This window comes from Cetorhinus maximus, chromosome 3 (genome assembly GCF_964194155.1).
Source record: "Cetorhinus maximus chromosome 3, sCetMax3.hap1.1, whole genome shotgun sequence".
Lineage (NCBI taxonomy): Eukaryota > Metazoa > Chordata > Chondrichthyes > Lamniformes > Cetorhinidae > Cetorhinus > Cetorhinus maximus.
Genome location: NC_135881.1, coordinates 152,343,126 through 152,369,317, shown reverse-complemented (window position 1 = coordinate 152,369,317; position 26,192 = coordinate 152,343,126). Strand labels below are relative to the sequence as shown.

The 26,192-nt window shown below is 44.3% G+C and overlaps 1 protein-coding gene across 1 annotated transcript; it reads left to right on the top strand.

Moving 5' to 3' along the window:
- The first annotated feature begins 376 nt into the window (after positions 1 to 376).
- Positions 377 to 25,150, top strand: ndufs6 (NADH:ubiquinone oxidoreductase subunit S6). The gene is made up of 4 exons (XM_078539109.1): positions 377 to 829; positions 17,391 to 17,444; positions 23,638 to 23,760; positions 24,984 to 25,150. The coding sequence occupies exons 1-4, from the start codon at positions 677 to 679 to the stop codon at positions 25,047 to 25,049; spliced, it is 396 nt and encodes a 131-aa protein (XP_078395235.1). The 5' UTR covers positions 377 to 676; the 3' UTR covers positions 25,050 to 25,150.
- The last annotated feature ends 1,042 nt before the right edge of the window (positions 25,151 to 26,192 follow it).

The following is a 26,192-nucleotide window of genomic DNA, read 5'->3' as shown; positions in this document are numbered from 1 at the left end:
TATTAAATGGCAGAGCAGGCTCGAAGGCCGAATGGCCTACTCCTGCTCTTTGTTTGTATGTTCACATGTACATTGAGCAACAATGTATCAGTCTGCGTGGTGAGATCTGTGAAATACATTGGAAGGAAGCTCCATCATTTTGTGTCTAAAACTGTCTTTATTTCGAGCTTCTGGGAATCACAGGCATAACACTTGACAGCATCTAGGACAAAACAGCCTACTTGATTGGTACCATATTCACCAGCAAAAAACATGCTCATTCCGCTCACTCCACCACCAGCGCATAGTAGCAGCGGTGTGTACCAGCTACAACCACTGCAGCAACTCACCAAGGCTCCTTAGACAGCACCTTTCGAATCTGTGACCTCTACCACCCAGACGAATAAGGACAGGGGATGCTGCCACTCAGCCTTCCAAGTCACACACAATCCTGTCTTCGATAGATATCAATAAATGATGGCCTTGACAGCTGCATTCATATGTCATGAAAGAGTAAAACACAATTATCTGCGGTTTAGGCAATATTTGTTCAATTTGAATTCTAAATTTTGGACAGTTTTACCGCTCCGACGTGCTGCTAGACCTGTTGGAAATTCAGGAAGGTTAGCATTCAGGTTACGCGGGCGCTAGGACCCAGCGGGATGCTGTCTCCGCCCGATTTCTGAAGGTGACCATAATGGCCGCCGCCGCAGGTTTGCGCCTCTCGCTCTTAAACAGCAAATTCCTGCCGAGCTTGGCCGCCCGGCTCATGACTCGGTCGCTCCCGGGAACAGCCGCTGTCGGCACTGCCATCCCTCGGGCTGGGGAGAAAGTAACACACACAGGACAGGTAAAAGAAAAGGCCCAGATTGGGCAGGCGGGGAGGGAGGTAGTGAAGGGGGGGGGGGGTGGTTTGAGGAGGGAGAGGGAGGGAGGGAGGGAGGGGGGGTGGTGGTTTGAGGAGAGGGGGGGGTGGTGGTGGTTTGAGGAGAGGGAGGGGGGGTGGTGGTGGTTTGAGGAGAGGGAGGGGGGGGTGGTGGTGGTTTGAGGAGAGGGGGGGGTGGTGGTGGTTTGAGGAGAGGGAGGGGGTGGTGGTGGTGGTTTGAGGAGAGGGAGGGGGGGGTGGTGGTGGTTTGAGGAGAGGGAGGGAGGGGGGGTGGTGGTTTGAGGAGAGGGGGGGGGGTGGTGGTTTGAGGAGAGGGAGGGGGGGTGGTGGTGGTTTGAGGAGAGGGAGGGGGGGGTGGTGGTGGTTTGAGGAGAGGGGGGGGTGGTGGTGGTTTGAGGAGAGGGAGGGGGTGGTGGTGGTGGTTTGAGGAGAGGGAGGGGGGGGTGGTGGTGGTTTGAGGAGAGGGAGGGGGGGGTGGTGGTGGTTTGAGGAGAGGGAGGGGGGGTGGTGGTGGTTTGAGGAGAGGGAGGGGGGGGTGGTGGTGGTTTGAGGAGAGGGAGGGGGGGTGGTGGTGGTTTGAGGAGAGGGAGGGGGGGGTGGTGGTGGTTTGAGGAGAGGGAGGGGGTGGTGGTGGTGGTTTGAGGAGAGGGAGGGGGTGGTGGTGGTGGTTTGAGGAGGAGGGGGGTGGTGGTGGTTTGAGGAGAGGGGGGGGTGGTGGTGGTTTGAGGAGAGGGAGGGGGGGTGGTGGTGGTTTGAGGAGAGGGAGGGGGGGGTGGTGGTGGTTTGAGGAGAGGGAGGGGGGGGTGGTGGTGGTTTGAGGAGAGGGAGGGGGGGTGGTGGTGGTTTGAGGAGAGGGAGGGGGTGGTGGTGGTGGTTTGAGGAGAGGGAGGGGGTGGTGGTGGTGGTTTGAGGAGAGGGAGGGGGTGGTGGTGGTGGTTTGAGGAGAGGGAGGAAGGGGGGGTGGTGATTTGAGGAGAGGGAGGGGGGGGTGGTGGTGGTTTGAGGAGAGGGAGGGGGGGGTGGTGGTGGTTTGAGGAGAGGGAGGGGGGGGTGGTGGTGGTTTGAGGAGAGGGAGGGGGGGTGGTGGTGGTTTGAGGAGAGGGAGGGGGGGTGGTGGTGGTTTGAGGAGAGGGAGGGGGGGTGGTGGTGGTTTGAGGAGAGGGAGGGAGGGGGGTGGTGATTTGAGGAGAGGGAGGGGGGGTGGTGATTTGAGGAGAGGGAGGGGGGTGGTGGTGGTTTGAGGAGAGGGAGGGAGGGGGGGTGGTGATTTGAGGAGAGGGAGGGGGGGTGGTGATTTGAGGAGAGGGAGGGGGGTGGTGGTGGTTTGAGGAGAGGGAGGGGGGGTGGTGGTGGTTTGAGGAGAGGGAGGGGGGGTGGTGGTGGTTTGAGGAGAGGGAGGGGGGGTGGTGGTGGTTTGAGGAGAGGGAGGGGGGGTGGTGGTGGTTTGAGGAGAGGGAGGGGGGGTGGTGGTGGTTTGAGGAGAGGGAGGGGGGGTGGTGGTGGTTTGAGGAGAGGGGGAGGGGGGGTGGTTTGAGGAGGGGTGGTTTGAGGAGGGGGGGGAGGGGGGGTGGTTTGAGGAGAGGGGGGGTTTGAGGAGAGGGGGGTTTGAGGAGGGGGGGTTTGAGGAGAGGGGGGGTGGTTTGAGGGGAGGGGGGGTGGTTTGAGGGGAGGGGGGGTGGTTTGAGGAGAGGGGGGAGGGGGGGTGGTTTGAGGAGAGGGGGGAGGGGGAAGTGGTTTGAGGAGAGGGGGGAGGGGGGGTGGTTTGAGGAGAGGGGGGAGGGGGGAGTGGTTTGAGGAGAGGGGGGAGGGGGGATGGGGGAGTTGTTTGAGGAGAGGGGGGAGGGGGGAGTGGTTTGAGGGGAGGGGGGAGTGGTTTGAGGAGAGGGGGGGTGGTTTGAGGAGAGGGGGGAGGGGTGTGGTTTGAGGAGAGGGGGGAGGGGGGTGGTTTGGGGAGAGGGGGGAGGGGGGGTGGTTTGAAGAGGGGGGGGGGTTTGAGGAGGGGGGAGTGGTTTGAGGAGAGGGGGAGGGGGGGTGGTTTGAGGAGAGGGGGGTGGGGGGGTGGTTTGAGGAGAGGGGGGAGGGGGGGTGGTTTGAGGAGAGGGGGGAGGGGGGGGTGGTTTGAGGAGAGGGGGGAGGGGGGTGGTTTGGGGAGGGGGGGTGGTTTGAGGAGGGGGGGCGGGGTGGTTTGAGGGGGGGGGTGGTTTGAGGAGGGGGGGTGGTTTGAGGAGAGGGGGGCGGGGTGGTTTGAGGAGAGGGGGGGTTGGTTTGAGGAGAGGGAGGGGGGGTGGGGTAGGGGGTAAGGTGGGGTGCGGGGGGGTTGGAAGTGGGGTGGGGGAAGGGGGGGAAGTGGGGGTGGGGTAGGGGGGGAAGTGGGGGTGGGGTAGGGGGGAAGTGGGGGTGGGGTTGGGGCGAAGGTGGGGTGCGGGGGGGTTGGAAGTGGGGGTGGGGGAGGGGGAAGGTGGGGTGTGGGTGTGTTGGAAGTGGGGGTTGGGGGGGAAGGTGGGGTGTGTGGGGGTTGGGGGGGGAAGGTGGGGTGTGTGGGGGTTGGGGGGGGAAGGTGGGGTGTGTGGGGGTTGGAAGTGGGGGGGAATGGGGGGCGGAAGGTTGGGTGGGGAAGGGGGGGGAAGGTGGGTGTGGGGTAGGTGGTGTGTAGGGAGGGTAGGTGGGCTGTAGGGGAGGGGGGTCAGTGGTGTGTAGGGGGCTGGGGGGTAAGGGGAGTGGGTGTAGGTGGGGTGTAGTGGGAGGAGGGTAGGTGGGGTGTAGGGGGAGGAGGGTAGGTGGGGTGTAGGGGAGGAGGGTAGGTGGGGTGTAGGGGGGCTAGGTGGGGTGTAGGGGGGGTAGGTGGGGTGTAGGGGGGGTAGGTGGGGTGTAGGGGGGCTAGGTGGGGTGTAGGGGGGGTAGGTGGGGTGTAGGGGGAGGGGGTCTAGGTGGGGTGTAGGGGGGGTAGGTGGGGTGTAGCGGGAGGGGTGAGGGGGAGGAGGGGTGAGGGGGAGGAGGGGGGTAGGAGGGGTGAGGGGGAGGAGGGGGTAGGAGGGGTGAGGGGAGGAGGGGGGTAGGAGGGGTGAGGGGAGGAGGGGGGTAGGAGGGGTGAGGGGGAGGAGGGGGGTAGGAGGGGTGAGTGGGGTGAGGGGGAGGAGGGGGGGAGGAGGGGGGTAGAAGGGGTGAGGGGGAGGAGGGGGTTAGGAGGGGTGAGGGGGAGGAGGGGGTTAGGAGGGGTGAGGGGGAGGAGGGGTGAGGGGGAGAATGGTAGGAGGGGTGAGGGGGAGGAAGGCGGTAGGAGGGGTGAGGGGGAGGAGGGGGGTAGGAGGGGTGAAGGGGAGGAGGGCGGTAGGAGGGGTGAGGGGGAGAAGGGGGGTAGGAGGGGTGAGGGGGAGGAGGGGGGTAGGAGGGGTGAGGGGTAGGAGGGGTGAGGGGGAGGAGGGGGGTAGGATGTAGGGGGATAGGAGGGGTGAGGGGGGTGGGGGGAAGAGGGGAGTGGGTGGAGGGGGAAGAGGGGGAGTGAAGTGATGTGGGGGGCAGGGGTGTTGGAGGGGGATGGGGCTAGGAGGGGTTTTGGAGGGGGAGGGGGCTAGGAGGGGTGTTGGAGGGGGCTAGGAGGGGTGTTGGAGGGGGCTAGGAGGGGTGTTGGAGGGGGCTAGGAGGGGTGTTGGAGGGGGAGGGTGTAGGAGGTGTGTTGGAGGGGGAGGGGTGTACGGGGAGGGGGTAGGGAGAGGGGGGTAGGAATTGGAGGGGGGTAGGGGGAGGGGTGTACGGGGAGGGAAGGGGAAGGGGGATTGGAGGGGGAGGGTGGTAGAGGGGAGGCGGGTGGGGTGGGAGGAGGAATGGTGGGGGTGGTAGGGCGAGGGTGTGGTGGCGGAATGGGGGGTGGCAGGGGGAGGGGTGGTGGTAGGGGGATGGGGGTAGGGGGGTTGGGATGGGGTAGGGGTGGTTGGGAGGGGGTAGGGAGCTTTGGAAATGGGGGTGGGGGGCTGGGAGGGGGAGCGTGGAGCGAGGGGGTTGGGGTTGGGGGGAGCGAGGGTGCTGGGGGAGCGGGGCGTGAGAGGGCTGGGGCAGCTGGGAGCAAGGGGGTTAGGCAGAGTGGAGGTTGGGGGTTGAGCGGAGTGGAGGTCGGGGTAGGCTGGACTGGGGGTTGGGGGAGACAGGGAAGGGAGTGTGCATTGGTGGAGGGGGTTGGGGAGATGGTGGTTGGGGAAGGAGTGGGAATGGGGCATGACTGGGGTTTGGGGGAGATGGGGATCGAGGGGGTGGAAGGGGGTTGGAGGAGGGGGTTGTGGGAGGATGGGGAGTGGGGGCAGATGGGGGGTGGGGGAAGAAGGGTAACGGAGACGGGGCTGGGGGAGGGGGAGAATTGGGATTGGGGAGGTTGAGACTGGGGAGGAGGAAAGGGGAGTGCAGGGAGGGGCAAGGGATTTGGGGAGGTGAGAGAAGGCGGAGGGTGAAGAAGTTTGGGGGAGAGGGAGGGGGATGGGGGAGTGTGGTGAGGGGGGATTGGTTGGTGTGGGTGGGGAGAGTGGCAGTTGGTGATGTGGGTGGGGAGAGCGGAATTGGGTGATTGGGGCTGTGGAGAGGGGAAATGGGAGTTGAGTAGGGAGAGGGTGAGTTGTGGGGTTGGGCAGTGGGTAGAGGGAATGGGGAGAGGGTGAATTGCGGGCTGGGGTGGGGAAGAGAGTGGGGGTTTGAGGTTGGTTGGTGGGGGTAGTAGTGGGGATGGAGGTGGGAGGGAGATGGGGAGGAGGGTTAAAAGGGGCAGTGGAATGTTGGAGGAGAGGAGAGGCAGTGGGAGCTGCAGAGAGGTATTAGAGACTTGGGGGTTGTGCAAATGCTGTGGGGGTGTGGTTCGGGGCACCGAAGATGGCTTGCTGAGCTTTTGTTGATAGTTTTTTCCTTCACTGTTTTCCTTTTCTGATGGTGATTCTCCACCTTCCTGGCCCGAAGTTACTGGTCCAGTGTGTGTCTCTGGTCCCTGTCCTGTTCTCCTTTGATGCCCACATGAACTTTCCCAAGCTAGGCTCACTAGCTAACAATCAACAGCAGCAACTTCAAGCCGGTTTTTCATACTCCCCTTAGCCAGGACTGCTGAGGATAGATGAATTTTTTAAAATCTGTTTTCCTGACAAAATGTGTTATGCCAGTATAGACTAATAAATCTCCCTAAGCTGTAGGACTCAGTTTATTACTTGGGTTTAATAATACATCCTAATATCTTGGATGAAAAGCACATTGGAGTTTGTGTGATTCCTTTTTTAAAAATGGTTTTGATATTTCTAATGTCTTCAGTTTCTTTTGTTTGCCAGCTGCATGTGGTATCCTGTACCTACTAGGAGTGATTACCAATTTTTTTATGGTTCATCAAACAAAGTGTCACTCTTAAGCATGTTTGATAGAATAATGCACTATGCATTTTGCGTTGCTACAGTGTGGTTTTGGTTTTAAAAACAAACGGCTAGAAACAGAGCAGTGTTTGGTTTTGTTGTGATACAAGAATCCAAAAAGTATCTGACATTTAGCATTGGATATGAAATCACGGTGAGGTGCTTGTTTTGGTCATCCATCCAATGAACATGGCTGAACCAGCGCAGACGTCATTGGCTTAGCAATGAGTGTATGCTGATGGAATTAGTGTGTCCCAGGACCTCTGATTTAGTGACCTTGTCCTGCCAAGAGATACCAGTGATATGTCTGAGACACAAAAGGTAGAAACCGTTCAGCCTTTTCTACTGTCTAGCATTTATTGTCAAAGTCTCACTACTGTAGAGGAGTGCACTGAAGATGCAGGCTTGGTAGACTCAGAGTTTGGTGTTCTCACTCAGGTTGCTGTTGTTCCACACTCTCTTGCTCAGCTTGGTCATAACAGCTGCAGCTTTTGCAATGTGCGTGTTGATTTCAGCATCAAGTGACAGATTGCTGGTGATTGTGGAGCCGAGATATGTGAAGCTGTCAACAACCTCCAGTTTCACATTGTCAGTGCTGATTTGTAATATGGCAACATCCTGTGCTATAACTTTTGTCATCCTGGCTTCACTGGTCTCTTTAATGTTATGCAGATAGGAATGCCTCTTAAAACGCTTGAACCACCTATGACTAGCATTGAAACTTTCCAACTGTGAACTCTCACACTGCTACTTCTGCAAGTCATCATACAGGCTTTTAGTTTTTGCTTGGATAACCATCAAACTAAGAGGCAGCTGGCGCTGGTTTTGATCTTTAATCCAAGAGTCTTTCCATATTCTCCATGATGCTGCTTCTAGTTCGACTTACCCTGCTAGCAATTCGAGGTTTAATGCTTTGCACACTTGGATTTTTTCCAGCATTATTACAGATTGTTCTCCCAATGTCGACTGCTCGTTCTCTGGCTTCAAAATGTTTTAAAAGCTCCAATTTCATTGCAAAGGTGATAGCTCTTCTTGTTTTCTTAGCAGCAGCAAATTCACTACCATCATTTGCTGGGTGTTTCTGACTCATATTTGAGTGATTCCAAGGGATTGAGCACTAAATCACAACTCTGAAACAATCTCAAAGGACTTTAAAATGGCCTCTGCCTCACATGCTGCAAAATTGAACAAGGGCCAGACTCGGGGGCTCCAAACTTAATCAGAAGATTACAGAGTCAGCCTCTTGTGGGATAAATGTATTTTTCACCCAAACGAGCCCTGAAACAAGGAAGGCACTATTACCTGTGTGTAGTAGCAATTGCCTCTCTCTCACAGATTTTAAAATGGCCTCTCTGCTTCACTCGATGTAAAGCTCCATAGCAGGCACATCTGAGCTTCCAAAGTTAAAATTGGCTTGCAGAGTCAAGAAATGGACCTGTTCTGCACAGCAATGAGCATTCCCAGGTTTCAACTCCTTGTAAAAATCCTATTGGTTTGGATATTCTATGCACAGAGCTGTGTGGATCGTTCGAGTGCTAATAAACGCTTCTCACACTTGCTTCAAAATGGCGGTGACCAGATCTCACAACCCCATTTCACACCCAGTGCAAAACGACATTAATGTGAAAATCAAGATGCTATAAGCAAATACCGGCCCTATAAACTGCAGTATTAAATTGGAACGACTTTAAGCAGGGTAACTTAAAGCAGGGACCAAATGCCCTACTCCTGCTCCTATTTCTTATGTTCATTACCCTTTACAACTTTGCCTTATGCACATAGTGTCTAGGTTGGGGTGATTTCGAGCTCAGTGTCAATTTGGCTGTGTTGGTAACACTCTGAGCACTGAATCAAAAGGTTGTGGAATCAAGTTCGCTGTGGACTTGAGGTCCTAGTCTACGTTGACACTACCCTGCAGCCACTGAATGAGTGCTGCATTGCCTGAGGTGCCATCTTTCAGATGAGAAGTTAAATAGAGGCCCTGTCTATCTACTAAAGTTGATGTAAAAATCCCTATGGGACTATTTGAAGGGGTAGGAGTGGGTGCGGGGGGTGGGGTGGTCTGTCCGGCATTTCTCACTCATCTAAAAAATAAGTTACCTGATCATTCATTTGCTGTTTATGGGACTTGCTGTGTGAAAATGTGCTTTCATGTTTGCCTATATAATAATGGCTTAATACTAATCAAGCTGAAACTACAAATCAGGTTTAATTAGTAATATTAAACAGTAGCAAGAAGAAAAATAGCAGATTTTAATTAGATTACAAAGCTTCACAACTTGTTTCAAAATAATTAAAGGGTTTTTATGACAATCTGTCAGTTACATGGTCACCATTATCGATACTAGCTTTTTATTCCAGATTTTTTCTTAATTAACTAAATTTAAATTCATCAGCTGCCATGGTGGGATTTGAACTTGTCTCCAGAACATTATCCAGGCCTTTGGATTGCTAGGTCAGCAATATAAGCACAATGTTACTGTTCCCTCATTGTGCTAGGAAATTGAGCATTTTTCCATTTCTGGTGCCTTGTGAGAGGATTGAACACTTTCAAGTCAGGTATACTATGTGGTAGAAGTAGAGCAAAGGCGTTTTTGTCACAGTTGAAACACAGCTTTATAAAATCAGTGCTGCCTTGCTATTCCAGTGCAACCACCTTCATTTTTCACACTAGCCATGCATAAGTTAAATTGCAAACCTGTAAACTGACAATGTTGATCCATGCAGACTGTGACCTGAGAGCACCTCAACTCATTTCTTTGTCAGACCCACACCACTTTTGTTCAAAAATCTGGATTAATTTCAAACCCAATCCCTAAGGTTGAAAGAGCAGTGTTGTAGCTCATTGCAAAACCCAGTCCCTGAGTCCCCCAAACCTAATTAAATTCTAAAATTCCAAATCTGTTACTGCAAAGCATCTCATACCCAAAGGCGATGTTTAGTTGAAAAACCAAGTTTACACAAACAGTGTCCTGTTGGATATTTATTAGAATCCTATTGCGCTGACAAATTACTTTTGGGGAATAGCAACACCTATACGTAATTCCAGATACTTTCCTTAATAGGCACACTTGGTAATGTGTATGTAATCTACTTATTAAAGGTTTCCAGCTTCCAGTAATTTAATATACACCAATACATCCTAGTCTAAAATGGTCTAAAAGCCTCATTAAGGGCACCATCCTTCTGCCCACTACTTTATTCCACAGTAAGAAATTACTTGTCAGAACGTGTAAAGAGTTACAACACTATCTTCATTTTACTTTATTTATTGTATGTTTTGCAGGCTTGGAATGGTATAGTATTTCTGTTACTATGAGCATTTCTAGAATATAATGCGAAATGTTGTTATTGCACTGCCTCTACACATTATATTGAAATATGCTGGTACAAAACCTCTGCATATTTTAAAACTTCCAGAATGTTTAAGGAGGGAATTAATGGCGTCCAGAGCTGCCAATTTAAATTTTGCATCCACTTTGAAAAGTAGTCCATATTAAAATCATGTTTTCAGCAAATTTATGGTTAGTCAAAATAAATAAGAGAAGTTATTTTGTTGTAAGACTAACTATATTTTTAAAATTGTCTCTAGGATGTGAATGATGCTGGCAAAGCTGCACCTAATAGTTATCCTTAATTGCCTATCCTAAGGTAATCATCACACTAAACTGCTGCAGTCTTTGTGGTAATGGTGCCCCCACATGGTGTTAGATAGGGAATTCCAGGATTTTGACCCAGCGATGAAGGAATAGTGATATGTGTACATCAGAATGGTGTATACTTAAAGTAGAACTGGAGGTGATGCTTTTCCCATGGCGTTGCTGCACTTCTTCCTCACAGTGGTAGAAATCATAGGGTATGGAGGTGCTGTTCAATTAAGCTTAGTGAGTTGCTGCAGTGCATCCTTAGATACTACACACTGCAAGCACAATGTGTTGACAACGTAAAATGTGGATATTGAGTCCAGGGACACAGATAAAATGAACTGCTTTGTCTGGAATGAAGAGTTTCTTCAGTGTTGTATAGCTACTTCCATCAAGGAAAGTGTTAAGTATTCCATCAGTTTTGTGACTTGAGCCTTGAGATGGTGGAGGAGCATTGAGAGGTGAGCTATTCATCACAGAATATTAACTTGCCCTGTTATAACCACAGTGTTGATGGGTCTGGTTCAGTTAGGCTTCTAGTTAGGATTCCCAGGATATTGGTGATAGAGGCTCTGTGATAGATAAGCGGTGCTGGTTGGACCTTTTCTTCAACATGGTCATTGCTTAGCATTTATGTGGCGCACATGTTACCTGCCACTTTTTAACTCGAGCCTGAATGTTATTCAAATACAGCTGTAGGCTGGTGTGATTGACTTTATTGCCGCTGAACTTTGTGAATGGAACTGAATACTCTAGAATCATCAGCATTCAGCGCCATTCCTGACTTTATGATCAAGAGCAGGTCACAGATGAAGCAGCAACTTTTTTTTAATTCATTAGATGAGGATGTCATTGCCCATCCCCAATTGCCCTTGAGAAGGTGGCCTTCTTGAACTGCTGCAGCCCATGTGGCATAGGTATACTCACAGTGCGATGTCAGTGGTCTGTCCAGTTCTATTCCTTTCAGACTTTTCTTTTTAGTGGTTTGATACAACCGAGTGGCTTGCTAGACCATTTCAGAGGGTAGTTAAGAGTCAACCACATTGTTATGGGTCTGGAGTCATGTGTAGGTCAGACCAGGTGTGGATGGCAGATTTCCTTCCCTGAAGGACATTAGTGAACCAGATAGGTTCCACCATCTGCCGTGGTGGGGTTCGAACCTGTGTCCACAGAGCATTATCCTGGGTCTCTGGATTACCAGTCAAGTGACAATACCACTACGCCACCGCGCGCATATCCCCCGCCCCCGCAGAAGGTTTTGTGGCTGCATACAGTTTTCTATTGTCCAGGGATTCCATTATAAATTGCTATGCCTATGTTTAGAATAGAAACTGCCTGTAAGTATCTTGTTCTGTCATTATACTTTTCTGCTAGTGGTAACACCTCAGTTTTACATTTCCTAGTTTCTTAGGTTGTACTATAGAGCAAGTCCTTTGCTTTAATCAATTCCTGCTTCCCAAATCATCAAAAGTTTTGTTCTTTAACTGTCCATCAATTATACTAAAAATTGTCTCAGCATTCTAATGTTGCATTTTCTAGTTTGTGATGTGATAGATTTTCTAGAGTGCGGCAGTTAAAGGTGAGTAAAATGTTTTTTACTTTGTCCTGGCCTGCTGTCCATCCTGACAAATTCATGAACTCCACGCTTTACATAAAAGATCCCTGGAACTATTTGAAGAAGAGCAGGGAATTGTCCTGTCCAACCTTCACCCCAACCTCCTCTCTTCCCGCACTCCCAACAAGTAAAAGAAGGTAGCCTAATCATTCATTCATTTGCTTTTCACTTGACTTTGCTGTGTGCAAGTTGGCTGCTAGATTTACCCATGAAATGATGGCTATACTTCAAAAGGATATGTGGTTGGAAGCTCATCTTGGTCAAACGTTTCATCAAAGTTCTGAATGATCTGGTTCAGCCTCAGACAGTTGCCAGAAAGAGAAGTAGGTGGCTAGAAAATGGAGTTTGTGGTGGCCACCTAATGTTTGAACACAACAGTTGTTTCTTTCAGTTCTTCAAACTGTTTGATTTTACAACTGAGGAGCTTGCAGTCTCATTCTAGCGCTGTTTACACTTCAGCTTCCCTTCAAGCATTATCTTGTGAGCTCCTCCAATATGTGTAGGTATGCTGAAATAAAAACAGAAAATGCTGGAAATACTCAGTGGGTCTGACAGCATCTGTGGAGAGAAACAGACTTAACATTTCAGGTCGTGACCTTTCATCAGACCTGAAACAATAACTGTTTCTCTCTCCCAGATGTCGCCAGACCTGTGGAGTCTTTACAGCATTTTCTGTTTTTATTTCAGACTTCCAAAATCCACTGTATTTTGCTTTTATATAGGTATACGCTGCCTGGTGTAACATTTGAAGCATAGAGTTCAAGAAAATCCCTTTGTGGTGTTTCAGCTGATTTCAACCAGAAGAATGGTAGGGATGCAGCTGTTGTATTCAGTGTCCTTGGGCTAGGAAGGAGAAAATATGCTGACCCAACGCTACTCAGTGACTCCTACTTGAAAGTGCCCATGTTTGGATGTCTGACAAGGACAGAGTTGACTCAGAATAGTCCAGAGACTCCTGGATAGGAAGAAAAGCTGTTTGGGCGAGATACTAGAAGGCAGTTGCTTCCCACAGAACTGTACATTGCATGGACATGGTTAGACAGAGGCAGGAGGAACAGTTGTGTTTTTTTTAGGAGGAACAATGTATTTTGTCACTGTCATAAGACATTGTAGTGTTAATTATTGTCAAAAAATTAAATTCTGAGTAATTTCATGCAAGGTGCAATGTTTGGAGATGGTAAATATATTTTAAGTAGAATACATGGAAAGTATGAACTGACAGATTTTTGGAACTGTGCTATGTCCACATTTGGATTTGAAATTTTATAGTTCCAATTGTGATTGTTTTCTAAAATGTTCAGTAATAATTATATTCCAGATTTTTAAATTTTGTGCTAAAATTGGGTAAATAAACTGAAAATACACCTTGGTTCAAGCTAAAATTATCAGGAGGTGCTTAGTACAAGTACAATCTATTGCATATCAATTTGTGCGACTCAATCACTTTTAAAAATGTGTGCGCATAAATTGTGAAATATTGATGAACACTGTCTTATTTTCATACAAGGTATAACAAAGATTTTTAAATTTGACCATAGATGTGAATGCATACGATGTGCATGTATATGATGTATATGGTGGCATATTTGTGAAGCTCTTTTAAGGGAAAATGTATAATTTTAAAAGCACTCAGCTCTGCTTTAAATGACCTCATGTTTGCAAAGAGATTAATAGAAGCCTCCTCCCTAGAATTCAGAAGGCATCCATCTCTCTGACTCCACAAACTTACCTAGTAGATTATTCCAAATGTTTATCATTTTTTGTGTAAAGACATCTTTCCAACATCTGCTTTAAATTTATGTCCTTGTGCTGTACTGCCCTGACTAAGCTTAAAGTAATGTTTTGGAATCATCTTATCTACATCATTTACTACTATATAAACCTCAGTGAAATTCCTTCAGCCCTATTCTTTCTGATTCCACCCCTTCATATCTCTATATTAAAATATATATCTTGAGATTTAAGAAAGAAACCTTTAATTACTAATTTTTCCAAAATAATTAATGAGATGAAGGTTGGGAGAAGGTTTCAGTGTTAGTTGGGAGATGGTGGTCAGGGCTGGAGTGGTGGGTGGGGGCAGGGAGAGGGGATGGTGGTGGAGAAAGGATGACACTTAGCATATTTTCCAGAAATATCTCTAAGCATTTCACACAAAAAGGTTATCTTGAAGTTTAGTGACCTATGTATTGAAACAGCAACTATTTTTTTTTATGTGGTAGGGTTTTACAAACAGTTGGGTAAATAACCAATTAATGTGTTATTGTGTGGAGATAGTTGAGTTTGAGGAAGAAATACTGTTTCTAATTAATGTGAAAATTTTTGGTACTGATTTTAGACAGAAAAAAATGAATGTTTAAAATCAGAGAAAATTTCTCCATCTGTTTTTTATATAAAGAGCAAAACCCCATGAAAGACTTAAATCTTTGTCACACTATTCCAGATTGGCATATATTACTATATCATCCCTGACTTTTTGTTAACCATGTAAGTGGTATCTGCTGCAGGTGTGTATTGGCACTCTTACTTTGAGGAGTGGGGGGGGGGGTACAATCAAATCTCATTTATACTGCCCTCACAAACTTTGTGTTTTAACCAGCCACTTCTTTGACTCAGGATTGATTCCTGTTCGCTTCCAATGAGGACTGTTTAAAGCTTGAAGAGATGAACTTCAAACAGAGATTCTGCTAAGATGAGATTCAGCCTGTTGGAACACATGAACGCAACTGATATTTTAACAATTTTCTCAAATATTAATTTAGGATAGGGCCACACAACTTCACCTCTGATTCTTGAACTCTTGAATAGTATTACGTAGTATTTACTGAAACAGGCTATTCGATCCAACAGGTCCATACCGGTTTTTCTGTTCCACACGAGCCTCTTCCCGTTCCTTCTTCATTTAACCATGTTTACTATTCCTTTCTCCCTTGTGTGTCATCTAGCTTCTCCTTAAATGCATTTATCCTAGTTGCTTCAACAACAACTTGCAAAAATTTACAAATGTCAAATCTAAATCAAAAAACAGAAAATGTTATATGCTGTGAATTAAACCTCTGGTACTTACACCATTTATTATTTTTATCAATTTGGACTATTTTGGAGATAGCAGCCATTTTCTAGTTAGATTTAGCATCGTTTTGGAAAAGGACAAAGACAGAGCAGGAATAAAAGTTCTAAATTGGGGCAAGACAAATCTTACAAAGCTGAGAGGTGAGCTGGCAAGAGTAGCCTAGATATAGCTATTAGAAGGAAAAACTGTATCAAATCAGTGGGAGGCATTCAAAGACGAGATTCTACGGGCACAGTGTAGACATGTCCCCACAAAGAAAAAGGGTAGTACCGCCATATCTGGAACTCCCTGGTTATCCAGAAGCATACAGGCCAAGCTAAAGCAGAAGAAAGCTTATGACAGTCACAAAAGACTTAATACTGTAGAAAGTCTAGAGGAGCATAGAAAAAGCACAAGGTTGAAGTAAAAATGGAAATTAGGAAAGCAGAGAAAGGATACGAAAGAACATTGGCAGATAAAATCAAAGAAAATCCTAATATGTTTTACCAATACATTAAGAGCCAGCCAATAACTAAGGAAAAGGTAGGGCCTATCAGAGATGTACATTGTAACTTGTGGGTTGATGCAGAAGATGAGGGCAGGGTTCTCAATGAGTACTTTGTCTCTGTCCTCACTAAGGAGAGGGGTGATGCAGAAATTCTGCTTAGAGAGGAGGAGTGTAAAATATTAGATATAATAAACATAGTGAGAGTGGAGGGACTGGCATCCTTGAAGTGGATAAATCACCAGGGCTTCTGAACCCCAGCTTTCTATGTAAAAAAAGAAACCCAGAAGATTCCTTTATTCTACACCAGAGGGCAATACATCCAGGACTTAGCACACCCCACTATCAGGTTTCTTTATATAACACTTCTTTCTAACTAAAATGCCCTTTTACAAAAAAGCATAAACGTTAAACCCAAAAATCACAGATTTTATTCCAGGCTGTTGAGGGAAGCCAGGGAGGAAATAGCGGGTGCTCTGACGATCATTTTCCAATCCTCACTAGATACAGAGGGTCGGAGGTCTGCAAACATTGTACCATTACTTAAAAAGGGTGCGAGGCATAGGCCAGAAAATTATAGGCCGGTCAGTCTGACTTCGGTGGTGGGAAAATTATGGGAAATAATTCTGAGAGACCAGGATAAACTGGCACTTAGAAAGGCATGGATTGATGAGGGATAGTCAGCATGGTTTTGTTAGGGGAAGATTGTGTCTTACTAACTTAAGAGAATTTTTTTGAGTAAGTAACAAGGAGGATTGATGAGGGTAGTACAGTGGAGGTTGTCTACATGGATCCCAATAAGGCATTTGACAAGATCCCACATGGCAGACTGGTCAGGAAAGTGAGATCTCATGGGATACAGGAGAAGGTGGGAATTTGGATCCAAAATGACTCAATGACAGGAAACAAAGGGTAATGGTTGATGGATGTTTTTGCGAATGGAAATGATTTCCAGTGATGTTCCACAGGGCTCAGTGTTGGGGCCTTTGCTGTTTGTTGTATATATTAATGATTTAGACTTAAAAATAGGAGGCATGATTAGGAAACTTGCAGATGACACAAAACTTGGCCGTGTAGTTGATGGTGAAGAGGATAGCTGTCAACTCCAGAATTATATGAATGGTTTGGTTGAGTAGGCAAAGAAGTGGCAGATGGAGAATTCAATCCGGAAAAGTATGAGTAATGCTTTTGAGGAGGATAAACAAAGCAAGGGAATACTCAATAAACGGGAAGTTATTGAGAGGGGTTGAGGAAATGAGAGACCTTGGAGTGCATGTCCATGGGTGGCAGGTCAGGTGGACCAGGTGGTCAAGAAAGATGAAATGCTTTCCTTTATTGGACGAGGCACTGAGTACAGAAGCAGGGATGTAATGATGGAACTGTACAAAATGCTGGTTAGGCCACAGCTGGAATTTTGTGTTGAGTTCTGATCACCACATTACAGAAGGACATAATTAATCTGGAGAGAGTGCAGAAGAGATTTACAAGAATGTTGCCAGGGGTTGATCATTGCAGCGATGAGGAGAGATTGGATAGGCTAGGGTTGTTTTCCTCCGAACAGAGGAGGCTAAGGGGTGACCTAATTGAGGTGTACAAAATTATGAGGGGCCTAGATAGAGTAGACAGGAAAGATTTGTTTCCCCTAGCTCAGGGGTCAATTAGCAGGGGGCATAGATTTAAGGTGATTTGTAGAAGGATTAGAGGGGACATGCGGAAAAACTTTTTCACCCAGAGGGTGGTGGGTATCAGGAATTCATTGCCTAAGTTGGCGGTTGAGGCTGAAACACTCAACTCATTTATAAGATACCTGGATCTGCATCTAAAGTGCTGTAACCTACAAGGCTACGGACCAGATGCTGGAAAGTGGGATTGAAATGAGCGGCTAGTTTCTTTTGTCTCTTTTTGGCCGGCACAGACACTATAGACTGAATGGCCTCTTTCTGCACTGTAATTTTCTATGGTTCTATGGACCTATACTATTTAATGTACTAATGCAAAAGATTACAAATGCTACCATTTTATTAACCACCTTATTTTCTGATAGAGGGTTACAACTGATCTGTTGACTTGTCTGCTTTCTCCACAGATGCTGAATATTTCCAGCATTTTCTGTTTCTGTTAAAGATTTAAAATCTTCCTTCCAATATAAGTCTAGACAATACGAATCATAATATTTGCAATTTATTTGAAATGTAGATATTATACTAACCAAATTAAAATGATTACATTCCCCTCCTCCAGAATGGAATGTGTTACATACTAAAGTTCATGAAGATCAACATAATGAAATTTGCACTTCATGTTTATAGTTTAAGAAAATCAATTTTTCTTTTGCTTCAGGTTTATGAAGAGGATGATTACAGACGTGTCAGATTTGTTGGTCGACGGAAAGAAGTAAGTTTCCCAAGGTTCCCATGATATTTGGATGGCTCTGGAAATTTGTCTTCCTAATTCTGCATGTTTTCAACTCCCACACTACAATATGCACTCTCATTACACTAGTAAAGTCACTTAAATATTAGGACTAGCTTTAGTACTAAAACACAATTTTATCAAAAATAAAAGTGCAAATATTTAAATCTCCTGCCACTGTCATCCGTATTTTAATTCTATTCACCTCTTTCTTTGTGCTATTTTAATTTTTTTAACTTTAATTTAATTTTTTCCACTTAGCTGGGAGAATGCTTTAAAACAATTTGTTATTGTAAACCTGCTTTAAAGGTCAATCTTTTAATGTGGTTCCATGATGCAACCAGGTGAATTTTTGATGCAATTACATACATTAAAAATGGGAGGGGTCTGTGAAATGGGTATATTCATCAGCAAATCCTGCAGCCTGACAATAATGGATATGTAAATTTTTTTTCTGACACTTAAAGAATTGAGGTAAATTTTAGAATACAACTAAATAGCAGGGGTATCTTGTAATGTTTAAGCATTTCTATACGATGCACTGTAACATGATTTGGTTTCGTGGTTTCTGCTATTCATAGAGTCATAGAGTTTTACAGCATGGAAAGAGGCCCATTGTGTCTGCACTGGTCGTCAAGCCCATATCTACGCTAATCCCAATTTACTGAATTTGACCCGTAGCCTTGTATGCCATGGCATTTCAAGTGTTCATCTAAATATTTCTTAAATGTTGTTAGGGTTCCGGCCTCTACCACCCTTTCAGGCAGTGAGTTCCAGATAACTCCCCACCCTCTGGGTGAAATTTTTTTTCCCTCAAATCCCCTCTAAAGCACCTGCCCCTTACCTTAAATCTATGCCCCCTGGATATTGACCCCTCCACTAAGGGGAAAAGTTTCTTCCTATCTACGCCCCTCATAATTTTATACACCTCAATCAGGCCCCCCCTCAGCCTCCTCTGCTCTAAGAAAAACAACCCCAGCCTACCTAGTCTCTGTAGCTGAAACACTCCAACTCAGGCAACATCCTGGTGAATCTCCTCTGCACCCTCTCTAGTGCAATCGCATCCTTTCTATAGTGTGGTAACCAGAACTGCACACACTACTCCAGATGTGGCCTAACTAACATTTTAAACAGTTCCATCATAACCTCCCTGCTCTTATATTCTATGCCTCGACTAATAAAGGCCAGTATCCGATATGCCTTCTTATCCACCTTATCTACCTGTCCTGCTGCCTTCAAGGATTTATGGACGTGCACACCAAGGTCCCTCTGATCCTCTGTGCCTCCTAGGGTCCTACCATTCATCGTGTACGCCCTTGCCTTGTTAGTCCTCCCAAAATGCATCACCTCACACTTTTAAGGATTAAATTCCATTTCCCACTGTTCTGCCCATCTGACCAGCCCGCCTGCATCGTCTTGTAGTCTAAGGCTTTCCTCCTCGCTATTTACCACACCACCAATTTTTGTGTCATCTGCGAACTTACTGATCATACCTCCTACATTTATGTCTAGATCATTAATGTACACTACAAAGAGCAAGGGACCCAGAACCAAACCATGTAGTACGCCACGGGACACAGGCTTCCAGTCACAAAAACAACCTTCGACCATCACCCTCTGCCTCCTGCCACTAAGCCAATTTTGGATCCAATTTGCCAAATTGCCCTGGATCCCATGGGCTTTTACCTTCTTGACCAGTCTCCCATGCAAAACCTTGTCAAAAACCTTACTGAAGTCCATATAGACTACATCAAGTCCACTACCCTCATCTACGCACCTAGCCACCTCCTCGAAAAATTCAATAATTTCTTAATTCTCCGATTTAACATTTTTAAAACAGCGATTGCAATGCTTTCTTTGGTTATGAAACAATATTAATGTTGATTGAGAATTATTTGATAACTTTGTTAATTATCCAGAAAGCTGAAATGCCTTTCATTGTGTGGTAACATCACTCAAGGAATATTCATTACACAGTCTACTTTGTAACATGCAAAATACTTCTCTCCCAATATCTATATATATATATATATATATATAAAATCAACTATAATACTGAAATCTGTTGATGGAAATTTCACTTTGGAGTTTTTGTATCTTGTCCCAAGTGGATCATGCAGCTAGACTGTTTTCCACTTATGGACATTGTTCTTTTATTATCCCTATCTTCCTCCTTCACTGCTGAAAGCTTAATCCATGTCTTCATCACCTTGAAGATAAATTTCTCAAATACTCTTTGTTTGTTGTCACTTTTTAAGAATTTCAGCAAACCCTGCACTCCTGCTTCCCAAGTTGTCTCCTGCACAAAGTCTTGCATATTCATTACCTTTGGTCTTGACCAACTTCAGTGATTTCCTGTGCCTACTAAATCAATTTTAAGATCCTTTTGCTCATTTTCAAATTCCTTCAAGGCTTGTTTTGCCCTTGTGTGATCTTCTATAAGCACATCTTGCAAGCCACACCTCCTGTTCCTCTTGCCTGTGGGCTTTTGCTAGTTCCTTACTTCTCCTCCCCTAAACTGCTTTGCCTTGCTTCATCTCATCTTGCCTTTAAAAATCTGGGCCTACTAATTTCCTCCTTTCCTGCTTGGTTTCCACCTTTTCTCTTGTGATGTGGTGTGACATTTTTTTTTAATGGGTTAAAACGCTAATTGCATAATTTTTGTTGCTGCTACTTGGTTTCTCATCTTTAATTATCTACACACAATGGATGAAAGTAATATCCAAACACTATTTTGCAACACCAAGACTGTGGGTGATCTCTATGATGGAAATGGCCAGATGAAAGTGTTAAGCCTCTAACAATGTTGTGAGTTGCATGTCTCAGCTGTGTTTGAGTATTTTTTTCCAGTTTTCTTTAGCCTGTTATTTCTGTCAATATAATAGGTGAAGCTGCTCACCAATGTCAGTTACTTAGACATTAGTACTGCTAACTGTAGCACATCATCTGTTTACCAACTGCAGTGTCAACATCTCACTTGTCACTGTACATAAAGCTTGAAAGTATCCCTTTTGGTAATGTAGACATCTTTCTAAAATCAAGGAATATAAGAAGTGTGTTTTCACTGCTCCAACCTACAGGAGCAGAGCTTTTTTTAAATACCACAAGGCAGCAACAATCTTGTTGTGAACCAGCTGTTGCCACCCATGCCTAATTTAAGGGACTACAGTTATTGGGTTCATGGAAGCACAGCTGTCAGATTCTGAATTTATGAAATATTGGCAAAATAATAAGGTACAAATATTACAATATGATGTGATCCTGAATTTACAATTTGTACTGTTGATGATTCTTGGTTTGATTGAATGGGAAATGGAGACAGGCGACATGTTGAGCATCGTGGTCAGCTTCTTCAGCTGAGCCAATATTTCAGCTAATTAATTGGATGGGGTGGATGTTCCACCTCAGAATTTGTCTTCATGGGGGGGGTGCACCAGTTTTTTTTTTGTTGGGTCAGACAGGCTCTTGCAATAGATTCAGTAACCAATCACTTAGCTGTAGCCAGTGGGTGTCAGATGGGTGATTAGTTACTTGGTAGGATTCATTATTGCAAAAGTATGTCTTTACAGTTTAGAAAAAGTGGTATTTGGACTCTTCTGTTTCTTTTGAAAATTTGTGCCTGGAGGATAATGTGAAAACATAACTTTACTCACTTTTTACCAACGACCCTGCAATTCCTTAAGGAAGTCATTCTTGCAGTACACCCTGATCGATCAAGTAAGGAATGCATCAAAATTGTGAAGACAGATTTAAGATAGTTGATTAATGGTAATATAACATCAGGCGGTGTGCCACTTAAGTTAGAGTCATGTAATGTTATGCTAACAGTACCATCGCCAAGTGTAATACCATTAGAATATTGTGATTTCTCATGTTTTTAATATGTAGCAGGTATCTATGGACATAAACATTCAAAAGTTTATTTTAAAAAAATTGGGGAAAAAAATTTGCCAGAATTTATTCGGTAGAAAGAATGGCCAGGATTTTGGGGAAAATTAACAGTCATAATAACAGCACTCATTGTATCAAGTATAAAGCAGACAGCAGCTTCTAATGATTACTCCCGCTCACTTAAATGTAGAAATCAGGAAACTTCCATCTGAGTTGTCCTGCTCCTCCAGTGACTTCACTATAACAGCATCTTACTGCGAGACTACTTGATGCTGCTGCATTTATGTGATAGACATGAAGATCACCAGAAAAGTTGGGGCTTGTCTATGAGTAAATTTTTAACAGTGATAGGTCATAACTACTGCCAAGCAGCCAAACTAGAACAGAATGAGTTTTGAGTGCGAAGTTTCATTCCTTCAGATTTTAATTATCATTGTTGTTAAAAAAAAGTTTATTTTTAACCTTCCCTTTGTCCTTTTTATCTCCCTTAATTCCATCTTTCTTTTCCTTTCTTCATTTTGCTTTCTATATCTGATTTGGCATTGAAATAAATACTCTTAATTTAAACTTCCTGATTCAGACCCTGCATGCCACTGTCACAATATTTCAATCTGATTGGTTAAGAAGATACACAGTTATTAACCCTTTTAACGCACATCCTAGATCCCTGTAGAAGGTACTGCAGCAAAATCACTTCCCATTCACAGCAAGTTCGGGCAAAACCCCATAGGAACTTTGGAGGAAAGCCTAGCAAATATCATTCACTGCTGATCATAAAATCTGACCCAAGGGTGATCACCTCAGTGCCATTTGTAATTCTGAGCAATGCTGTATCCTTGGATATTGACCAAAATAGGTTTTTGTAAGTTACTAGTTTCATTTTCAAAAGTATAGACTCCAAGCAAGTTTCAGGGACTTGAGATCTATTTGCACTAGCCAAAGCAACTAATTTTTTAAGTGAACATGCATGTGATCCTGGAGTTTTACTGGAGAGTAATTCTGGAATTTAACCACAACTGTTTTGTGTTGTATTGTTTTTAATATTGTGACTTGCAAATTTATAGCAATTTTCCCATCTTTCAAACATATGAAGCCCCAAGATTGTTCTCAGAAATTTAGTGATTTAAAATTATATTCTGTGCACAATGTTCTTATGTTCTTGCTGCACTTGTTAGTGTCAAAAGCTTAGAAGCCAAATTATTGAAGCTAACTTTTTATCATTTGAATTATTCTATCAGATTCCCTCTTCGTCACTAATCCTTAAACAGCCTAATTAACCTTATCGATGTTCTACATAATTTTAAAACACTTAATTCAATGTCTACATGGCCTTCTCTGCTGCAACAGGAATTCTACCATTATTTTGAGTTTCTCCTCGTAATTACAATTTTGCATCCCCGGCTTAATTCGGGTGAAACTATGCTCCTAATGTCCTTCCTAAAATGGGGTGCCCAAATTGCACAGTTCGCTAAATATGGAATAACTCCTGCTGTGTATACATCTATGATAGCACTTTCCTCTTGTAATGTGTCCATATTTGTGAAGCCTAAAATGTTGTTGGTTCTTTTTCCAGGCTCCATCCACCTGTAATCAGACTTTCAGAAATAATTATGTATTTCAACCCTTAGGACTCCCTGTTCCACATCCTTCAACAGCTTTGCATTGAGTGTCTACTCCCATTCCTTGTTTTTCCTCACTTTTCTCCATACTATACTGTATCTGCCACCTGACTCTCCTCCCAAAGTCTTTTACATTCTGACTTACTCCATGTTAAACCCACCATTTTTTTCACAATCAAGAAATTTAAACGTTGTGCTCTCTTAGTTGTACTCCACATAACACCAACTTTTGTCCTACTCATAGCTGTCTGGATGGGGAAATTTTTTTACTATTTAGCGCTCCCGGCTTAAGAGTTTGTGACGTGAAACAATATTGAAAATTTGGGCACTGAGGTCAGCATTCCTAATCCATAGCATCACAATTTTCTATCTATTAAAACTATGTATCCTGCCTGTCAAAAATCTGCACCGAGTGCAAAACCAGAAACTTTACCCAGATACATTTTTGTAAAACTTATTTGAAATGTTGTTCTTGATTTAGACTCTAGATAATAGGCTGTATCATTGGATTACTGGTAATTTTCTCATAAGTGCACAAACATATTACATCACAAATGTGTACAAGAAATGGAACATTTTCTTTGTGAATTCTGAGGAAATTTTGACATTTGTTTTGCTTAAAGTTAAATGTCAAACCTTGTACTCTTCCAATTTTATTTTGATAGGTAAATGAAAGCTTTGCAATTGATTTAGTAGCTGAGGAGCCAGTAACCGAGGTATCAGACAGAGTAGTTTCATGTGATGGCGGTGGCGGAGCCCTTGGACATCCTAAGGTGTATATAAACTTGGTAAGTATTTGGCTGCAATATGTGTTCTATAAATGTTTATGGTAGAAAGTTGGAATCTGTTATAAATGTTCCTGACATTTAAATAATGAGTATTGAGTTGCAAATACGCATGTGACTCATGCAAAGAAAATTGATTGACTTTGTATACAGATAAAACTACTGTGCACATGCAGAGTACATGTGACAAGAATGTGCTTAACTTGCATTGGTTCAAATTCTCTGATTATATAGACAATATGATTGCATAGATATATTCCTTGTTGAAATGTGAAAAATGTGCTATGCTTATGATCTTTTAAAAAAACTCATTTATTATGAATCAATATTAGTATGGAACAAAACTGTGAGATCACCAAATAACAAGATTGCTATTTTAGAGAGGTCAGTTTTCTCTGGAATTATCCCATGACCTCTGTTTTTCCTGAGATTGCAGTAGGAAATGGAGCAAGCTGAGACAATTCTTGGAAAAATCCTATCTGCTGAGTACAGAATATTTGTGGCTTGGGAAATATTAAAATGAAAAGGTGAATAATGTAAAATTGGTTTGTTTGATGCTGTAGCCTTACTTATATAATGATCTGTGTAACACACTTAATGTTTCTTTGAAATTAATTTCAGTCACCTCAGAACATACATTTTTAATGGAATGACTAAAAATAATTGTTAATCCTTATAATGGCTGCAATTTAATTTCTGCCTGAAGAAATCAAGAAGCACTTTTACAAAGGGCAGTAGAAATCTGGGATTGTCTACCCTGAAACCTGTAGATGTTGGAACATTTGGAACTTTTAAGACTGAGTTTGCTAGATTTTTGTTAGGCAAGGGTGTCAAGGGATATGGAGCTAAGGCAGGTAAACAGATTTGAGGTACAGATCAACCATGATCTAATTGAATTGGAGAGGAAGCACACACAACTGAATGACCTGATGTTATGTTCCTATGTTCACTTGCTGTGAAATGAAACAGTGTGATCTATAACTTGCATTACATACCAAATCTTTCTTCAGTTTGCTTCGAAAACAATATTCAGTTCAAATCACAAGGGGATCCATTGTATTATGCTACAATATAACTAGATTTTGGACAAAATGAGCACACTCCTTCATATAAAATTGCACATCATTGTAAAGTGAATATTTGCTCCTTGATATTTGGTAAATTGAATCTCAGGTTAAATATTTTGAGCATAGAACAACATCTTGACTTTTTGCTTTCTTTATTAGGACAAAGACACAAAAGTTGGAACATGTGGTTATTGTGGACTTCGTTTTAAGCAGATACATCATTGAGAGGAACCATTTGGAATCTTCTCTCTTCCTCTTCTGTATGACAGCTTTGTAAAGACTTCAGCTATGAAAGCTACAAAAAAATAAATTAATTGAGCTCTCCATATGTGTGTTGTTGAGTTTAAAGTGAAAGTAGAGTGAAAACTTTTCTTCTGAAACTAGTATGACTAATAAGTATGGAAATAGGCAAGGTGACCAGCTGTCCCAGATTTTATTTTGGGGTGGTCACCCCATGTCCTGGGTTGATTGATGCCGGGACAGGCTTTGTCCTGTATTTTTGATGTTGGATTTTTGTGCATGTGCAAAACGCACCTGCTTGTACGCACTGTGATCTCTTCCTGGTGGTTCCCTCCCGCACCATCACTCGTGTGGCACCCCCATGCCAAAGTGTCCCTTAACTTTTCCCTGGGAGTTGGTCACCCTGGAAATAGGCGTGAACTCAATTTGAACTAGCTCCTGTTACACTGGTTTCTTCTCCAGATTAACTGTCTTGATCAGATAACTTTAATTTATAGTTATTCTGTATAGGATTGCATAAGTTTTATGCAGCGTCATGTGGCTGCCAAACCTATTTTGGCTATGGTATGTGATAAAGCTAGTTATTTGAAAGATTCTGATTTGAGAGCTACATATGATGTGCGTATTTATCGATGATGAAAACATTTTGAGTACCTCAATTTATGGCCCAGAATTTGCTGAAGTGGGGCATCTGGTGGCGTGACCCTCTACTTAAGACTTTTCCCCTCATCCTTTAGTTCAAAAATTTTGCCCTGTATGTTGTTTGAAGTGTGGGCTGGTAACGGCACAGCAAGGGGACCTTAGTGAATGATGGGACCAACATTTATCTACCTTAGCGATGAGATTTAGGGATTGAGCAAGAAAGAGTGATTGAGGAAAGTGAATTGGAGTCAAATCAGGTACAAAGCGAGAAATAAAAAGGAAAAGAAAGATTCCATTAAGAGAAAAAAAGAAACAAAGGGAAAGCAAGAAAACAGAATAAAACTCCACAGTTTTAATTGTTCTTTTCTGGGCTGGAGAGGTTGAATGGCATAGCAGGAGCATAAACCTCCTAATTATAAAGTAATATACATTGTTAAATACAGCCCCTAACATTTTATGAAGAGTTTAATTGGCGATGAATGTGCA

Bases quoted from the DNA above. Each gene is read 5' to 3' on its own strand.
- ndufs6 (XM_078539109.1), top strand. From the start codon at position 677: ATGGCCGCCGCCGCAGGTTTGCGCCTCTCGCTCTTAAACAGCAAATTC. The intron at 830-17,390 runs GTAAAAGAAAAG...CTTTTGCTTCAG, and splicing joins AAGTAACACACACAGGACAG to GTTTATGAAGAGGATGATTA. The intron at 17,445-23,637 runs GTAAGTTTCCCA...TTATTTTGATAG, and splicing joins TTGTTGGTCGACGGAAAGAA to GTAAATGAAAGCTTTGCAAT.